At 39.9% G+C, this 19,442-nt stretch overlaps 2 protein-coding genes across 2 annotated transcripts; one reads left to right on the top strand and one right to left on the bottom strand.

Moving 5' to 3' along the window:
• Window positions 1–595: 595 nt before the first annotated feature.
• On the bottom strand, window positions 596–2,771 carry foxq2 (forkhead box Q2). Its single transcript, XM_004552958.3, has 2 exons — window positions 1,860–2,771; window positions 596–1,237 (listed from the first exon to the last, which is right to left on the bottom strand). The coding sequence occupies exons 1-2, from the start codon at window positions 2,367–2,369 to the stop codon at window positions 863–865; spliced, it is 885 nt and encodes a 294-aa protein (XP_004553015.3). The 5' UTR covers window positions 2,370–2,771; the 3' UTR covers window positions 596–862.
• Window positions 2,772–6,564: 3,793 nt separating this feature from the next.
• pias4a (protein inhibitor of activated STAT, 4a) lies at window positions 6,565–19,442 on the top strand. Its single transcript, XM_004552742.3, has 11 exons — window positions 6,565–6,649; window positions 8,507–8,888; window positions 9,008–9,092; window positions 9,201–9,242; window positions 9,427–9,517; window positions 11,295–11,423; window positions 12,716–12,821; window positions 13,334–13,407; window positions 14,503–14,663; window positions 15,427–15,578; window positions 15,717–19,442. Exons 1-11 carry the CDS (start codon window positions 6,623–6,625, stop codon window positions 15,989–15,991), a joined length of 1,524 nt encoding a protein of 507 aa, XP_004552799.1. The 5' UTR covers window positions 6,565–6,622; the 3' UTR covers window positions 15,992–19,442.

Genomic DNA, 19,442 nt, shown 5'->3' on the forward strand with positions numbered 1-19,442 from the left:
CCAGCACCAAATGCCAAAAAACAGCATATAACACAATCCACTGAACAGATGCATTACAAACACTAACAGTGTTTGATGAGTGCAGTTTTCCTGTGCAGTCCTCAATCACACACTGCCTCTCTAAACTGGCATTCAGTTGTCAAACCCCTAAGACCCCCTGATCTGCATACACTCCCTTAAATACCCTCCCACTTCTCCCCAGTTAATCAGTGCCCCCTCCTCTCAATCTCTCACTGCCTCCTTCCCTTTCCTCCGCTTCCTTCATCCCTGACCTCCCGTGGTTCCCCTCTTTCTGCAGCCGAGGTTACGGATTACACTGTGTGATAAGCTTCCTATTTCTTGAAACTATTTAGGATTGCTGAGATTATCTGGCCTCATTTCCTTGGGAGTTGGCTTTGGAAAGCCTGATTTTAGTCTCTTAATGCAAAAGATTTTGCATCGCGACAGCTTTGACTAATTAGCATCTAACACCGGGTGGTATTTTAGCAAGGGCTCACTTTTAGCAACATCCGCACACACACACCCTCTGCACACACACATGCACGCAGAGCTGACAACACACTTTTTAATGAGCTGATTCCAAACACTTTATTTTTGTTATTCTAAAACATTCTGAATATAAACTCAAGAAGGGCCACAGCTTTAAGACATTCATTTTATTGAATCATCAAATGCCCTAAAATCACTTTGTTCTTACTCATTAACAAGCATATAAACATAATGTAATATTGCCAGAGGGCATTTCAGTTTTAACATCACCTAATGATATAATCATTAGATTAAAAAATTTCTCTTTTAAGTAATAGTGTTTCAGGGCCAAACTGTTAGTATAGTATACCTCAACAGTACAAACAATTCAATCTCAGGGTACAGAGGCATTTAGGCCCAGGTGGAGCCCAATTTGTGGCTGCATGCTGGACCAAGGCCAGTAGAGTCTGGGTGCCAAGCATTGAAGAGGAAGTGCAGAGGCCTGAGGACAGCACCAGCAGGTTGTTCTGTGGGGACGGACAATGGCGGGGTGGTAGGGCGAGCTCAGGGAGGAAAGTGGGAGCTGTCCTGGCACCCTGCGTACCCTCCGTCTTGCCCTTCGGCAGTGGTAGTCTCCATTGGAAAAGTCCTGATAGTTCGATGGGTGGATCGCCCAGAAGTGGCCTTTACCGTTGTCGCTCCGGCCCGCTTTGATGAAACAGTCGTTTAGGGACAAATTGTGACGCACGCTGTTCCTCCAGTTTTTGTCCTGCGAACAAGAAAACAAATATGTCAGGTCAAAATTAAAGCAGGGGTCAAACAATGTGTCCCCATTGGAAAATTAACATAAGGGGCTGCTAAGTATCACTGATCCGCTTCAGGATGTCACCTTGTCCTGTTGTTGGCAGCATGAGCTGTGGCGTGTCAAGACCGTATATGATCTGAGTAAGTCACAACACCCTGAGTTACCTTTTTAGCACGTCAAACCAGTGATCAACTTTAATCCACTAGGCTTCACCCAATCTGTTGTAGCACCTGGTAAAGGCAGAGGCAGTTTGCAACCTAGCAACAGGATTACTTTATTTGTGATTTCGCCAACAACAAGATCATCTAGTGTCCCTGTGAGCACCTAATTGCCTAACCACTCAGACAGATTACCAGCGCCAAGTAGGTCGCTTTATTTGCGAAAATGGCAGCCACTTTAGTTTTCAGAGACTGAATTAAACACATTTGGGGAACGATGTTTTTCTGTTTTCCTGTTTTAACAACATCAGCAAACATCTGCTTGGAAATTCTGCTTCGAATTATCGCCCAGTTTCACTTTGAGTTCCTGTACGGTATATCTATCGCTATGTGCTACATACATAGAAAACCACTAGACATGAACATACCTTACTCTTGAAGTATGGGTAATGGTCCATGATCCACTGGTAGATGTCACACAGAAGCAGTTTCTTCTGCTCAGACGCCAGGATCGCTTTGGAGATGAGTGCAATGTATGACTGGTTGGGTTTGTCCGCAGACTTCTCTGTACCGCAGCTCGCAGACGTGGTGGTAGTGGTGGTGGTCACTTCCTCCTCCCCCTCCTCTTTTTGGTCTTCATCCCCCTCATCTTCTTTGGCTTTCCTTTTTTCAGCATCTACCTCTGACCTCTGTAGACCCTTGTCTTGGATCTCACAGCGAATCCCCACCTCTTCGAGTTTAGGATTCTGACGACCTGGCATGTCGTTCGTTATCTGCTCTGCAGCACGACTTGCTGTTGCATCGTCTTTAGAAGCTTTGGCTCCTTTATTAAAGAGCAGGTAGTCAATTGTGAAGCTCAGTCCCAGTCTGTCTCTGCTTCCGTTGCGGCTGCTTCTTTCCGCCATTGTCATTTCTGAATTAAAATATCTCAAGCTCATGGCAGAGGTTTTATTGATTTCAAGCTGACTATTGAACAGGTGTCAGGTCATGAATAAAAAATATCGCTCCCAAACGTCTTCTCAAAACTGTGTATCTAAGTTGCACAGCATGTCTATTGTTCTTTAAAATTAGGAGCCTTCATAAAGCCAGCGTCTCGCTGCCACTAAATTCTTTCACCGAAGACTTACTGTTGACAAGATCACAGATAAAGATGAGCCTCTCAACTGTTGTTAACCTTGATGCGCTCACGAGTGACCCAGTCTCAACCTGTGGAAATGACGTCAGTCGCCAAGACTAAATGCGGACGCTTCGTTTGCCAAGAAATATTCGGTAAATCTTTTCGATTCTTTGATAACCCTGTCAATCCAAACCTATCACTTGGTATCCGTCAGCCTTTTGCTCCCGAATCAAAGAGTTGTGCTTCAAAGATGTGAAGGTGACTCTATTTATATGACTGTGATTTTATCCCTCACAGAAAGGGGCAAAGGAGGCACAGGGGAGGTCCAAGTGGGGGGTCTCAATTGAGGCGGATTATTTTTATTAACCTAAGCAAATCTTTGTAATTACGGGAGATTAAACACTCAAGATTTAGTAAGACATGGTGTGCAAAGGATGGATGTTAGGTGGATGTAGAATCAAAGGCCTTTTAGATGCCAGAGTTATCCTGTTAAAGTCGTTTTGTCCAGGATACTGTCCAAAGAATTACTTCAATTACCATCGAGGAGTAATTAATGGGTCAACTTCAGCACGTTGGAGATAAGTCACGTCTTTATTTGCAAAGACCATTAATGTCTCTTGCAGCCATCGACGGCGACGAGGTTACAGAAAAGTGAGCGTATGAATGACAAATTAGAAAGGTTCACTTCCCGTTCTTGATATAAACTCTTTTAATATTGGATCGTTCAACATCTTTATTTAATTTGTTACCAAATACCTTTTATTACTTCAATTATTAGATAGTGGAAAAATTATTTTTTAACATGTAACAATAAATTACTGCATATATACATGATTATTTTTAGTTCAGCTAACATAATTATATATTTTGTTTAAAATCTGTCTTAAAGATAAAAACTGTCTGTGGTTACTATTAAACCGTATTATATTGTGTTCTGTAACTGTGCAGGATATTTTACTGGCTAATATAGTTTATTTTTTCTGTATGCAAATAATTATTTCCTTTGACTTGAAAATTTGTTATTTCATTAAGTCGTTCATTTCTACATTTGATTAAGATTTATCTTTTAATGAAGGTTTTGTTTCAGATCCTTATGGAATAAAAATCTCCTTTAAATCAATTTTGACATGTTGTTTGAACATTTCTAAACCTTTCTCTGTAAGTATGTTGTAATGTCAACAAAAAGGAGATTTGGCTGAATCAGATTCAGCCAAATAAATATCAGATTTATTTATGTTACAATGTACATCATGCTTCAAACTGCTGAAATTAACATTTTTGGCAATGTTAATTGATTTCATAGGTACAGAAAGGTATTGTTTGTGTGTTTTTGATCAGTGGAAAATTTCTTCAAGCAACACCACATTATGTGCATACTCTCTGCCTGCTTCTTCTAGTGCTTAACTGAAACTGTATCAGACTTACAGTCTATGGTAGGCTATACAGTCACCAGCCACTCTGTTAGGCACACCAGTAATGTGACATGATTGCATGACACAGTGCTACAGATTTGCCAGTAAAACTTTATGGGTGTATTTCCCCTCTAATAAACATATATTTCAACATAGTTTATTTTAAATTACAATATAATTATATTTACATACAAATACTTAAAGGTAGGTGCACTAGAATAAGGGGGTTTGGATGGAGAAACATTTTTCGTTTTTCCACAAAATTAACATGAAATTCCACCCTACTTAAAATGCAGTACCCCTAATTCTTTTACTTGTTGATAAATTTAAATAAAATGTTGTCATTTTAAATAAAACACATTGAAATTCCTTTTAATTACAGGGGAGTTACACCTTTAGTTGCAGATAGTATTATAAAGTGTTACCGATTTTCAGCTGCACATCCATTATGTGAATCTTCATTTTACCATATCCCAAAAATGCTCTGCTGGACTGAGATCTGGTGACTGTGGGCGCTGTTTGAATACTCCCGTGTTCAACAAAGTCATCTGAGATCATTTGAACTTTGTGATGTCATGCATTGTCCTGCTGGAAGACATTGCAGTACACTGTGGTCATAAAAAGGATGGACGTGGTCAGCAAGAAACACTCATAAAACCTGTGGTGTTTAAACAATACTCAGTTGCTACTAAGGACCCCAAAATGTGCCAAGTAAATAGCCCCCATACCATGACACCAATAACAGCAGTCTGAACCAATGATACAAAGCAGGGTGGATCCATGCTTTCATTGTTCACCCCAGTTCTGACACTTGCATCCAAACGTAGCAGAAATTGAGACTGTCATTTTGTCCAGTTTTTCTGAGATCGCTCAAACTTTAGTCTCATTTTCTTAGCTGACAGAAGGGTCAACATGTGTGTTCAGAGATGCTCTTCTGCCTCGGTTGTAACGAGTGGTTAACTGAGTTTCTTTAGCTTGCTTGTAAGTTCCAAACAGTCTGGCCAGAACCCCTTCTCACTGGATATTTTCTCCTTTTCAAGGAAAATAACAGTAGATCAACAGTTTCTGAAATACTCAATCCAACACATCAGATACTGAAACCCATATCGTGGAGATAGTCATCTAAATTACCTTTCTACACCATTCTGGTGCTCAGAATTTCAACAGCTCATCTTTACCACGTCTATGTGATATTTGCATTAACAGGCATTTGAACAAGAGTACCTAAAAAAGTTTATTTGAATCAGTGTGTGACAGTTATTCAACCTAAATGTTTTTTTATTCTGAATATCTCTGGGATCTTACACAAATAAAAGTGTATTTTCAGCAGAGAATGGATAACGATGTAACTGTTTTAACATTAAGTATAATTAACCCACCCTGTTCTCGTAGCATTTACAGCTTTAGCCTGTAGGCATCAGCAGTATGGTGATCTGCTTTGTTCTTTCAGTTTAACAGAGGGGATGCACTTAATCACAGTCAGGTCAAATCATGGACCATATTGCCCTCTTCTGTTTAAGTAATGGAACAAGACACGCATGCACAACATTAAAACACCACTCTATGCAACCTTTCAAGCTATCATTGTAATTAGTTTTATTAAATTATTTTCAGCCTCATACTACGTTTTTGTAGTCACTGCAGTGACTACAAAAACGTGAAGAGTTAGAATTCTAAAAATAACAGCCTTTACTGTGTAAAACATGAAGCTGAGATTATGGGTTTTGTTTTGAGGGGGAGGTGCACTAAACAGAGAATGAATGCATGAATGACTGAAGTAAGGGAATCTCAGATTTCCCATTTAGGTTTTATTTGTAATTTAAATTAATATAATCTTTTTTTTGTAAGTCAGCACAGAAGCAGAGCAATCTGTTCTTTTTGAAATACAGCACTGCCTTATTGACGTTTCCCATCCAAAACGGAGCCACAACAAAACACGCCATGTTATTACATGATACTGCAATTCCCTCAATTGATTTTGGTTTTTCCATGAGGCTATTCTTTGCCCACATGTGAAGAGTTTTGGAAAAGCAGGGCTGGATCATCAATCGGAGCAGATATTTCCCTCAGCAAACATATTTCCATTTTGCTGATGTCTCAACACAACCTGGCATTTGTGATTCAGAGTAGGTATTGCAGGACTATACCTACAGTCTAAGTGTGTTTTTATTAATAAGTCGTTTTAATTTAATTATGAACATGCCTCAGACAAAGCATTAACGCCACATCTCACGGCTGGTCGACTAACCTGAAATGGAATTTTTTGCTCGGACGGGAATTGAAGGGACCATGCGACCCAATCCGTTTGACAGCCCATGCTTTCCCGTCACGCTGAATTTAAACTATCTTTAAGACACGAGTTCAGAATATCGCAAAACTATAAAATTGAAACAGCCTCAATATTAAAATACTTTGACACGTGGTGTTATTAATCGACACAGAGGCCTATTTTGGAAGGGAGACCTGCCTCTTAGTGTTTTTTAAAAGTTGTGCTGTAACTTTAAAACAACGTGGTCCCGCCTATTTTCAGTGAATCGCTTCGGATGCTGGCAAAAGTCGCGCTGTGATTGGCTGGAGATGACTGTCTATCGAAGCAGGGTCATTGTTCCATTGGTGCAAGACTGGCCGTCGTCTCTGACTCTCGCGGTACTGCTGCACGAAGATGGCGGCCGAACTGGTGGAAGCGATGGCAAGTAGAGCTTGGTTGGCTTTGATTTGATAGGAGACGTGCGCGGGATTGTGGGCTGAAAGTCACCCCAGTTGTGGGGAAACTGTGGGTTTTGTGCGAATATTATTAAAGGGTATTTACTCTTACAAATGTGGTGTATTTCAAGCACGACGAAACGAACTAGCCTATGGTGCTAAGGTAGCTAGCCTGCCTGGAAATGTTAACCAGGCAAGTGCGTTGGTTCACCTAGCATCACGCTGGCTCTGGAGGAAGACACCGAAAATGAATGATGAGACCATATAAGCGTGTGGTTGTTTTTGGTCTAGCCTGCTTTCTGGCATGTTACCGTTTGACGTTATTTGGCTTACAGGAATATCTGTTTGTAGTTCACCGGTTAGTTTATTGAACTGTGCACCTGTCAAAATATCTAGCAGTCGTGATCGAATGCCGAGTGTGAGAAGCTAGCCCGGCGATAGCGCAGGCTACACTAGCAACGTTCAAGTGAGGTTGAGCAGTCTGTAACGCAGCTGTATTTGAAGCTCAGCGGTTCAGTCGGATCCATCTATAAAGTCCTGTTTTGTTTTGTTTTTAAATATAGACATGAATTAGTTCTCCACTTATGTCTATTTCGGCCATGTCAGACAAAGCTGAGGCTTGTCTGGCGGCTAAACAACAACATCCCGTGTTTTGCCCCTAGAGCCCAGTTCGTGTGCTCTCTGCTTCATCATAAGTAAATAATAATTTTCTTTTAAAAAAAAAACGACCTCACATAGGATGATACGACCACATACGGTATTCATATAATCGATTCCATATGCTATGCAAGTATTGTATATAGGCTGCAGAAAATTGGCGCATATTATGTCGAGAATGAGAGATTTTGCGTTTACTTTGCAGTTCAATGTGCGTCTGCACCTCTTATGTTTTTACTAAATAAACATCCTCGCCTGCTACGGTGTGTCTTCAGCTTACATTTTTCGGATTGGTGTACAAATGAGGTTGTTAAGCCATAAACAACAAATTAAAATTATATTAAACAGTTAATGGAGCCATAAACATGCAGAATTTGCAAAGCTCTATTTGTCTTACATTTGTTGTGGACTGTAAACAGATTGTATGTATATGTTTCATGTAGGTAAGAACTATTGCACTATTTTCACATTTCTAGGCCACTAACAAGAAATAGTGGTTTTTAGGCACCTATTTCATTGTAACTGAACCTGCCAGACTATTCCTTTAGCTTTCTGTGTGTTAAATGACAGATAGTGTGGATGGAATTAGTGCGTTTCCAAGTTCTATTCATACTTTTAAGCCACCTTTGGAAGTTTATGGTTCTAAAGCCTAATTAACACTACCACAATTAGTGTGATCACTTGAATCATGGCCAAGCCATTGTTCTTAGAGTTGGAAGTGAACTTCTTAATATAGCCAGCTAATTACAACACACTTTAAATCCTCTATAGGATTAAAGTGACCAAGGACAGATGCTAATTTTAGCAAGTACCAAGCAGTTTGGTGAACAACTCTGTTCTGCATATAAGTTACCTGTAATTAACTCTGTGCATCTTCCAAGTGTTAAAAAGAAGTGTGTAGGTGTGTTTACGCAGGACTTTGGACACGATATTAAATTATTTCATTCATTTACTTAATAGATTTACTTGAGTAAAATGAAAGAATATAAACAACATGTATCTTCCTCTCTTGGACAAATGTGAAAATGGTAATTGGCATTGTATAAACTCCTTCATTTGAGATGTGGCTCTTGAAAAAAAGTCTGAACTTGGAAATTAACTTTGTCACTTCAGCCTTTCCAGAAATCTAATTGTTTTTGTGATCCTGTTATATTTTTTTATTTTTTTGGTCTTGTTTTCTCACTAGAATATGGTCAAAAGTTTCCGGGTCTCAGACCTGCAGACGCTGCTGGCCTCAATGGGTCGCAGTAAAAGTGGGCTGAAGCAAGACCTGGTGGGGCGTGCGTTGAGGCTAGTGCAGACCGAATACAGCCCAGAGCTGCTGAAGAACGTCCGGCAGCTCTACGAGTCACGTTTCCCTAAAACATCTGGATGGCTGGCTGCACGACGTCCGGAAAGTGTCCCAGTTAACTACTCATCCCTCAGCTCTTCCCCTACTGCCACCTCTCAGGGCGCAGACTACCTCAACGGCATTTCCAAACCGATCACCACACCTGCAGCAGAGGTGAAGCTAGTGCCACTGCCCTTCTACCAAACTTTAGAGACACTGCTACTACCAACAGAGCTAAGTGAGTGTGGACTATTTGTTAGGCTTTTTGTGTTTTTGGAAATTGTTGCATTTTTACTCGACGTTGAGAATTTGCACTGTTCTCTTTTTACAATGGATTTTGTCTCCATCTGCTTACAGTTGCCCAGAACAGTGAGAAACTCCAGGACAGTCAGTGCATCTTTGAGTTAACACCCAGCCAAGCAGACCAGATTCGAAATGCAAGGTAAAAAAGTCACGCTGTCTGTTAAAACTGCACTTTAGGTTAACCCCAGGTTAATATAAAAATATCTCTGTGAAGCTCATTTTAATTCGTGACCTATTATTTTCTTAGTGAACTTCGTCCAGGAATCCGATCAATCCAAGTGGTTCTTAGGTAAGTTCCCAGTAAAAACATTCGGGGGGGGGGGTTGATTTTTTGGTAGTGACTGTGTCATAAAAATATCATAATTCAAACCAACGAGGACAAATTGCTTCTTTGTATATACAGTGTTTGTGTTTAGTCTCTTACAATAGAAGACCTCACTCATTTATTTCTCTGTTACTGCTCTCTGTTGCAGAATCTGTTACACAGACTCCATTGGTGTTCAGGAGGACCAGTATCCTCCCAACATAGCTGTCAAAGTTAATCAGTCCTACTGTCATGTGCCGGTGAGTTGATTAACTCTGAAATGTCCCACACCTTCATAATACAGACATGACTAAAGCTGGGCTTGTTTTCCTGTTTTGAAGTGTGTTCTCAATTATAGCTCATAGCATCGTTTTCAGATACACTCAGGGTGTCAGTCACAGATGTTTTACCAGGTCAGTGATAAAATGTCATAATATGACAATGATGGATAATATAACCTAATGTAAGTGTGTCTTGAACAACATAAAGGGGAAAAATAAGATTTGGGTAAAGATGATGTTGGCTTATCTGAAGACCTCAGGAAACAAAACTTTAGGAGGAAGCTCTCCAGCTGGCTGATACTATGTGGCTTAAGGTGTGCCACAAGAAATCAAACTGGCAGGGTAGCACCTAGATGACAGGTTAGGAGGGTGTGACTATGACCTCCCGAGGTCTCCTGGCCTAATCCTGCCATTCTGTCTAGTACACAGATATTTTAATCTCTGACTGTTTGTACATACTGTGAATTGTTGAAAAGCTCCATTGTGCTTTAGATAACGTGAGTTCTAAATGTCTCAAGAAATTTTAAGACGTTTAAATTCCCTTGCCTCGTAATCACACTTTTAACCTTTAATTTGAACCTTCTTTTTTTTTCTTTTTTTAAGCTGCTAGCCTGATAATTCTGATAATTAAGTCATTTTCAAGCGGAATTGACATCTGTTACAAATTTCAGTCTCTTAAATATCAGATTTCATTTTTGATATTGTAAATTAGCGTTGGGTTAAAGTCTGAAAAATTTAACACAGTATTTCATTGCCATTTCCAATAATGATATTTATGATCGATGTAGAAAACTATAGTGAATGATGTTTTATGATCGTACCTTGCAAGCAGCAGCATTTATTTAAATGGGCTTTTCTACTCTACTGGAGCACTCAAAGTGCTTTATATAACATGCCTCTTTCAACCATCCACACACATGTCTATACGTATATGCATAATTTATAATATATATATTACCCTATTATAGGCCTGAATGAAAAGCACTTTGTATTCATACATGCTCACATTTGGGTGGATGCATTTGAGCACTTTGGGGTTCGGTATCTTGCCCAACAATATTTTGGCATTTGCAGAGATCAAACCACCAACCTTCCACTTAGTAGATGACCTGCTCTACCTCCTGAGCCACAGACACCCAGTGCAAACAAAATAAAGGGAAAATTCCATCCTTTTCCAAAGATCTGCGGTCATTCATGAAAGCACCTAATACATGATTGATTGCTACAAGATGCCAGCATCATTGTAGTGCAATAATAATGTTGGATGTACAGTAATAATAATATAATAATAATAATAATGAAAGTAAGTACAGAAGAGAAAAAGTATGCATAAAGATTGTTTAAGTTACTCCCTTTTTATTGAATTGTAATCACAGGCTGTCATGTGGCTCTCACTCAAGGCATGTCGGGGCTTGTCTTGTTGTGCTAGCAGTAGAAGTGAACACGTGGCTTTGATATCATGATTTAACTTGTTTGTTTTGTTTTTTATTTGTACTGGTATTATCTCAAATGATATATGTCACAGCCCTATTGTAAACTGAATATTTTGATTGAAGGTAAATCAACAATTAAAAATATGACCTTCAGCTCATATTTGCAGGTTGGCTGTGCATGGTAAAGGAAACAATCCTCATTTGTGCTAAAAGTAGCGAGAACAAGGTGTCTGTTTTGAAATTATGAAAAGATATTTGAGATGAAGTATTACATAATTAACTGTTGCAGTCTTATTTATTTTCAAATTGTGTGTGTTTTACAGGGATATTATCCTTCCAATAAGCCTGGTGTTGAACCTCGTCGTCCTTGTCGTCCTATAAACATCACTCCGTGGTTGCACCTCTCCAATGTCACCAACAGAGTCACCATCACCTGGGGAAACTTTGGAAAGGTCAGTTGAATCCTGTCTTTTGCAGCCGTAGCTCTCAGGGTTGTCATTAGCACAGATATTTTTTATTTATGTTTTTTTTTATTCTGATAATCTGTCCAGCTCCTCTTGGAAGGTTCTGTAATTCATCGAGGCATGCTGATACTTGTAGATCTTTGAGTGTTTGGCCTCACTCGACTGCATGTGTAATACACCTTTGTAATCACGGTTGCCACCACACTGAGTATTTTGAGAGAGTATGTGTGTAGACAGAAGGACTTTTGGTTAGGTTTGTTATCACATTTTGTACAAACAAGAAGGTTTGTGCAAATCTTGAGCAACTTCATTTTAGTCACAGCTTGATCACACGTGATGAAACGGCTCAATTTAAAAGTGTCGTGTACTTGAGGTAATGCACATTCCACACATTTTGTCTGCAGTTGCCATGTATAAATAATAAATTCACTGCTCAGCATGTAGAGTCTGTAAAAGTCTAAAATTTGCTTGGCCTAACAAGTTTCAGAAGAGGTCTGTGTGATATAATCCATAACTGGTAGGCGATATAGCCTCAAAATATCACTGTATTTAAAGAAAACTAATAATGATATTAGTGGCATTACACACACACACACACACACACACACACACACACACACACACACACACAGTTTTATTGGCCGGAACATTTCTAAGTGTAAGTACAAAAATGGCATTTCCCATCCTGCTTTTGTAGTGAACTTTTGTCACTGATGACACTTCTTCTAATTAAAGTTTGATACAGTGATATAACATTAGTCAAATGTAAGCGCAAGAATAGCGTAGGGACTGTTTTCTCTAATCCCCTATTTAAAAATGTAAACACTATATTTGAAAAAAGCTTCACACTTTAATTTAACAATAACTGTAATAATTAACTATATAACTCGTCAGTGCTGCCCAGTATTGTCACATAATAAAACCGAAAATAATAATGGATTGTTATTATTTTCTCTCTCTAGCGAGTCTCATATATATATATTTTTACGTGGATTAAATGGTGAATATTTCATCACTCGCCTGTGAATTGTAACCACAATCAAACATGGGGAACATTCTTTATACAAAATAATTTTATGTGCTGCTTGTCCAAGTTGCAGATTCACTGATGTCTCATAATCGTTAGAGAGGTTACCTTGTACTAGTTTGATGGTTCTGTTTCAAAATTTTGAGTGAATTCTTACAATAACATCGTGTTTAAATTCCACTGTCAGTTCCCGATTCTCTGTGGATAAATTCTTGTTACATTTTATTAAAAATCTGTTGATCTGTGTTTGCAGCGTTACTCTGTGGCGGTGTATTTAGTGAGGGTCTTCACCGCAGCAGACCTCTTCAGCCAGCTTAAACTCTGCTCAGTTGAGAGTGCAGAACGCTGCCGTGAGCGCAGTAAGTGATGCTTTTACACTCACCAAAATATTTTTGCTTGCAGCTTTCACATTCAGAGTAAGATGAAAGGTACACGAAGTCACTTCAGTGCAGAATGTAGGAGTCAATAACTGAACATTTTGTTTCTGGTATGACTGGATTTTGCACAGATGTGTGTCAAGGATCAGTTCGAGGTTGTTCTTCCAGTGTACACATTTTCTTTTTTAGTCCTGCCACATGTCTTTGATATTTGCACATTGTAAAGTAATGACATCAGACTAATAGCAAGCACTTGGAGTTTCAACACTAAATTTTGAGTTTTAACATAATAAAATAATTGTTGATGGCTAAAACCTGTGTAGGTCTAAGTTTTTGGAACATTGATCAGGATTCAGTAGAAACTGTAATCTGTAAGTGGAATCGTTATCAGTAAAAACTGTTTATATCCATTCTCGCTGTGTAGTTAATTTTAAATAATGTAGAATAATGTCTGGTACAGAATGTAATAACCGTGTACTTACATTTATCTACAGTACAAGACAAACTACGCTTCGACCCAGAGAGCGAGATTGCGACCACAGGACTCAGAGTGTCTCTCATCTGTCCAGTGAGTACATCCTGAACACAAATGGGGGGGCTTTAAAACACAAAGCAACTCAAATATGCATTATGATTTCTGCTCAGTCAGAGCAGAAAAGCAGGACAATCTACAGCGTGGAGGGAATATCTTCACTACATTAATCAAATATTCCGTTTAAACAGTTTACCTCCATTACATCCATTCAACCTTGGAGTGAAATCAAAGCTATGTTTATACTGCTGTTCTACAGTGAATATTTGTTTGTAGAAAGCTCATTGTGTCCATGCACATTTATTTAATACATTATTCAATAATAAGGTTTTGGGGTGTAAATGGCTTTGTGACAAATAATTGAGCAGTGTAATAGGCTGACTCTCTAGCGAGTCTCATCCTGTGGCCATACTCTGACTCCACCATCTTGGATTGCAGCTCTCAACGGCAGCCTTTGTGCTGCTCAGCAGCTTCTGTGAGCTTGACAGAGCAGCACATGAACCAGTTTTCCAGTTGTTATAGTGTCTGTTCGCAGTCCAGAAACTTGCAGCACACCTCCAGGATAGGATTGCCATTACCAGCTGCAGTCCAGCACAGTGTAGTGGGAATCCTGTCTGTGAGACAAGATCCTCTCTGAGGAAGCAGCTGACTCATAATAAGTAATGTCACACTGATGACCTGGCCAGCCTGAAAACACTACAGGAAGAACAAGGCCAAGCTGGATATCAGCGACAAACTTTGACTATAAGAGCAAGGTCTTTGTCAAATAGTAAAGTGATTTCAGATTGCTCCTTAAACTCATAAAACACTGCCAAAGTTATTCACCAGATATACCTGTGGGAGTGTGTAATAGATGGGGCCAGCTCGCCCACTAATGTCTGTGGGTGGGGAAACTCTGTGACCATTTGGAAGGAAACTTGTTTCCAGGACATCGATTGGCAAATACAGAGAGAAATGTTGTTTTAGTGCAGTGCGTGCTGTCGGAAAATATTGTTTCACAGTCCCGTGGCTCTGTTGTCATGCTGTGTCTAAAAGCCCCTCAATTTATTTAGCTATTAGAAAACTCCCAAAATGTTTTAAAAAGCATGATATCAACCGATATCACATCTGTTCCTTTTTTCTCGCTTCCAGCTGGTGAAGATGCGGCTTGGGGTACCATGTCGAGTGTTAACTTGTGCCCACCTTCAGTGTTTCGATGCAGTCTTTTTCCTTCAGATGAATGAAAAGAAGCCCACATGGACTTGCCCAGTCTGTGACAAGCCCGCTCCATTTGAGCTCCTCACTATTGATGGGTAAGGAGATGAGAGCATGCTTTGACTTGTCCCGCCCCTGCAGCTTTGTCAGTAAATTCTTAAAGTTTGTATTGTGTAATTTTGAGTACCTGTATGTGATGCCAGTTTGAGGAACATCATTGAAGCTGCAGAGATGTTTTAGGGATTCTTGATACAAGCTCAACCATGCACCAACATGTACTGCTTTCTTTTTTTTCTTTTTATTTGGTCTGGTATGAAAACTCATTGTGTTTCAAAATTTGTCATTCTCCACCTGCTGTTCATTTATGTTACAGAAGCGACACTTGTGCGTTTCATTTACCAGCACAACAGATAATTCTTAATACGAAAAGTATGTTAAAAAAAAAAGCAATTTACAGTTTTGTTTTTGGAAGTTGTCAGCAGCTCTCACAAACACATCTTATTGTAGCAAAGACTGAAAGCTTTGTGCAACATATATTTACATTCCTTAAACTAAGTTTGCTTGAAAGACCCTTTTTTACCTGACCCAGGTTTGATATTTGAAAGTGTAATCATGAAGTATTGTTTTCCTAAATGGCCTTTCATTCATGAAAGAGATTAAAGTATATGTTGTGTTTTTCTTCATCGGAACTTCAGTATCTTGACATATATATGTTGTAATGGCATTAATGGTATAATATAATAATGGTATTATTATTTCATTTCTAATTGTGCGTTTGAGTGAGAACTGAGCTATTAGTTTGATTTTCCCGTGTATAAACTTATTTTGTGACGTCTCTCTAATGGCCGGTGTGCATTTCAGGCTGTTATCTGAGATTCTAAAAGAAACGAGTGAGGACATTGAGGAGATAGAGTACTTAACAGACGGCTCCTGGCGACCCATCAGAGATGAGAAGGAGAGGGAGCGGGAAAGAGAACGCAGTAACACACCTGACTACCCAGTTGTTGATATATGTAAGTTTTCAGCCCTGTCACATCCCCTTGTCTGTAGTTGTTTTGGGGGGGTTTTGCACTGTGTGTGTGTTTGTGTGTGCTGAAGGTAATGAGAGTAAAATCTTCTTCCTTACCTTAAAATTGTATTCCTCTCTGTAGGCATTCCCGAAGCAAATGGCCATTCACCAGCCCACAGCAGCACTAGTCTGACGGCCAAGTCTGGAAGCAGTTCTGTGGGGATGCCAGGAGTCACGGGAGCACCTGCTGTGGCACCGGGTGGAGGTGCGGTGGTAGATCTGACTCTTGACTCTTCCTCTGAGGAGGAGGGGGGTGGGGCTGGAGGAGACAGCGAGGACACTGAGGACAGCGCCGACAGTCCTGCCCCAAAGAGGGGCCGATACAACTACGACAAGGACCTGGTCACTGCCTACTGACCCCACCACTCTGTCCCCTCTTAGACTGACACACAGAGACAGAGAGGCAGGGGCCTTAAAACGTGAGGACAGGAACACAGTAATCCACTAGATGCAACAACCCGCCCTTTTGCCCCAGCGTCAGAGCCTTTTAGCAGCTCTGGTTTATATCCAGGCAGGCAGACAAACACGTACTCAAACATGCACTGTCCATGGTTCTTCAGTCTACAGTGATAAGGATTCCTCTTTGTACTGTACACCACTGGAAGCTACTCTTACACTTCTTGATCAATTGTCACCCTACAGTGAACATCTGTACTGTCCTGCCTCTGCTGAAGAGACTGAATGGATTGAGCACCCCACCACAGTCACAACCCTTGCTTCTCTCTTTCCAGACTATTCCCACTCCGACCTCGTCTCTCTTTGTATATGACTTGGAATTCCTGGCTCTTTTAGCCATGGGCGTTCAATGTTTGCGTCTCTGATTTTTGTCACAGTTGTGATGCACAGGCAAGTTGAAAATGGAAGCTCCTCAGTAGTTTTTGGTAGAAGGTGGAAAACAAGTGAAAACATTTGTGGGAGGACACAGCAGAGATATCTGAAGTGTGATGCAAATTTAAACCTTTCCTATTTTGTTCTTTGTTGACAGAATGAATTCAAAGCTTGAAAGGGTTTTTTCAGGAATTTATCATTTTTATTATGAAATGGCAGGACACAATACTGGCTTCAGTGTGTGATTTCCATTTTTATTTTGTCCTTAGATAAAAAGAACCTACCTCAGTCATAAAAACTTGGCAGACTGACCAGAGAGTAGCTTTGAAAGAAGACGGAAGAATTGACGAGTTTTTCTGAATCCAATTTTACACTGGATATAGTGTTTTCCTGCATTTTGTTGTTGTTTGTTTTGGGTTGTTTTTTTTTTTTTTATTCCATTGTTTCATTCAGCTCTGATCCCTCTGTAACAAAAAAAAAATCTTGGTTGAAGGAGAGTTCGAGTATGAATAACCAGGCTAACTGTAGGAGTGAGAGACATTCAAAAACTGGTCAGCAACTGTTTCACTCTGTAAAACATTTCTGCAGTTGTGTCTGTAACAGGATTTCTTAGGATTGGTATCTCAGAATTCCACATGGATCTAGCTCATCAAAATTACTGCGTGGCAGCTATGCCAAAGCAGACATCTTTTAAGAGTTCACTGAGGGGAAATGGTTATGAGGTGCCTTTTTTGTTGAAGTAGTAAAGAGTGAAGCCTATGGTTTTAAGCGCAGCTGAGCTAGCCATTAGATGAGAACCCCAGTCCACGACCGCATGTTTAAATCAATATTTTCCAGTCAAGTGGACAGAACAGGATTTCAGAGTCATCATTTTATCCCACAGTTGTGACCTGCTTTGAAACTATCATATTTATTTAAGACCATGACATTCTCTTAATAGTTTGTGGTAAATCTACATAATACTTGGCATAGTTCTGTATAGACTGGAGCTCTTCATTGCTGGTATTTGGTGTGGAGATGTACATTGATCTGTGCTCACTGCTCTGCTGTTGAACGCTGCTTTCTTTGCCACTGAATGAATCCGACCTGGGTCAAAGTGCCATTCGGAGTATTTTGCTGCAGTGGGTTCAACATGTCTGACACAACAAAACTTAATGAAGTGTCATCGAGTGCAACCCCAACAAGTTGAAAGTCATTGATTAGGTTACAGATGGTCGTGTCTGGAACAAGTAGCGCGCTTCGACCAGCAGCCCTTCTCTGCCTACTTTCAATGTAGATAAGGTCATATCTATTTGATGCAATAGAATTGGACTTTAATTGCTACATGCTGTAGGCTTACAACTTCCTCTGCACCTGCACTAATATTGTCTATATGTGATGGCTGCTCCTCACACAGGGATCAGTGTTTTCTCTGCATTTACTGCTTGGGATTGGTGGCAGTGTTAACCACAGCTACAACTTCGATTTTTTTTTCCCCCCATTTTCTTATTCTAGATTTTGATTGTAGATTTTTACCCAATTCTGTGTTGTTAAGCATTTTTATTGAAGCTTGTAGCTAATCTTGCAGATACCCGTCTTGTAGGCCCAGAGGAACACTGGCTCGGATCCTATCCTCCTGTTCTTGGTCAGTGCTGTAACATTATCGGCAGAAGGAGTGGCTTCTTGGAGTAACATTAGAGTTGTTGTATTTACTTCACCTGTCTGCTCCGCTCTGTGCCACCCCCACTGGGGAAGCAGTAAGAGAGACTCTGGGCATGCATTTGGGTTTATCTGCAGGGGGATCATCAGTGTTGGTTTCAGAAGAAGAAGAAAAAAACTTGCTAGAGCTGTTTGCACTTTCATGTGATGCATTCATCGACTTAATAATGCTTTATTTATTTTAAAAGCTCCCATGTAGTGCGTATTAAGGGACCCCCGCCCATTGTGAACATTTGTCATCATTCGTCTTGTCCATACGAATCAGAAAATGTGAAAGTGGACGCGGTCCTATTCCACCGTGACAGGGTTGGAAAGGCGTTCTGCATGTTTTGCTTCCCTTTACTGTCAGCACAGGATTTCTTTTGACTTGCTCAAGTGCACAGAAATGACATATACACATCAATCTGAGGCCTCACTGTTCCAAGTGCATCCTCTGACGTCGTTGATGATTGAAAAAGTAGATGGAGTCAAATGTGGTCTTCCATTTTTCTTCTTTTGACGGCTCACAAAATCAATATACAGAGAAAAATATTTTGGGAATCCGCACAAGACTGATTGATGGCATTTGGCCTCTATCGCATCAGTGTGTCCCTGAAAAGATATTTAAGGTGCTTTGAAGCAAAATATTGTAAAGAACTCTAATAGCCGCCTTTAAGGCATTCTGCATTTGTAATTAACTGCTATACATATGAAAATCACGTTTTTCATTTGTTGCTATGTTAGAGAAGGTCATTATTTGTTTGGCTCTCCTAAACTTCTCATTGCCTTGTGGTTAAAGATGAGAGATGGTGCAGGTAGTTGCTGTGGAACTGAGCCAGGTAATTTTGCAGATTGAGAGCTAGAGAGCGAGCTGAGGGTCTGGTGTTTTTGTAGTGGCATCTCTTCTTGTAATAATGCATAAGGTAGCATGGGCAGAGGCTTACAATCCATGATGTAAATGTTTTGTTTTTGTTTTGTTTTTTGTTTTTTTTATATATGTTCATATTAAAGACAATAAAATTTAAATAATATTTTATTAAGCCTTGAATTGCCTCCAGTTCCTATAGGCAAGTGGAAAATAAGAAGTTGTAGAGGGCAGCAGCACTGGAAGCTGATGCCACTCACTACTGGGAGGACTGGTTAACATGTGGATTGTCATGTTCTGTACCAAAAGCTCAGATCTGGGGACTCATTTGATGCCTGTTGAGGATAAAACTGTAAAATTTAAAAAAGGAAAAAAAATGATCGTATTCTAACAGCTGTTATTGACGTGTGGAATTAATTAAAAATCAGTTCTTAAAAA

Source organism: Maylandia zebra, linkage group LG23 (assembly GCF_041146795.1).
Source record: "Maylandia zebra isolate NMK-2024a linkage group LG23, Mzebra_GT3a, whole genome shotgun sequence".
Lineage (NCBI taxonomy): Eukaryota > Metazoa > Chordata > Actinopteri > Cichliformes > Cichlidae > Maylandia > Maylandia zebra.

What these genes read in the sequence shown, in the direction of transcription:
- pias4a (XM_004552742.3), top strand. Translation starts at nt 6,623, where the DNA reads ATGGCGGCCGAACTGGTGGAAGCGATG. An exon ending in GACCAGATTCGAAATGCAAG is followed by an intron (nt 9,093 to 9,200) that starts GTAAAAAAGTCA and finishes TTATTTTCTTAG; the next exon opens with TGAACTTCGTCCAGGAATCC. An exon ending in CTACCCAGTTGTTGATATAT is followed by an intron (nt 15,579 to 15,716) that starts GTAAGTTTTCAG and finishes TCCTCTCTGTAG; the next exon opens with GCATTCCCGAAGCAAATGGC.
- foxq2 (XM_004552958.3), bottom strand. Translation starts at nt 2,369, where the DNA reads ATGAGCTTGAGATATTTTAATTCAGAAATGACAATGGCGGAAAGAAGC. An exon ending in ACCCATACTTCAAGAGTAAG is followed by an intron (nt 1,238 to 1,859) that starts GTATGTTCATGT and finishes TCTTGTTCGCAG; the next exon opens with GACAAAAACTGGAGGAACAG.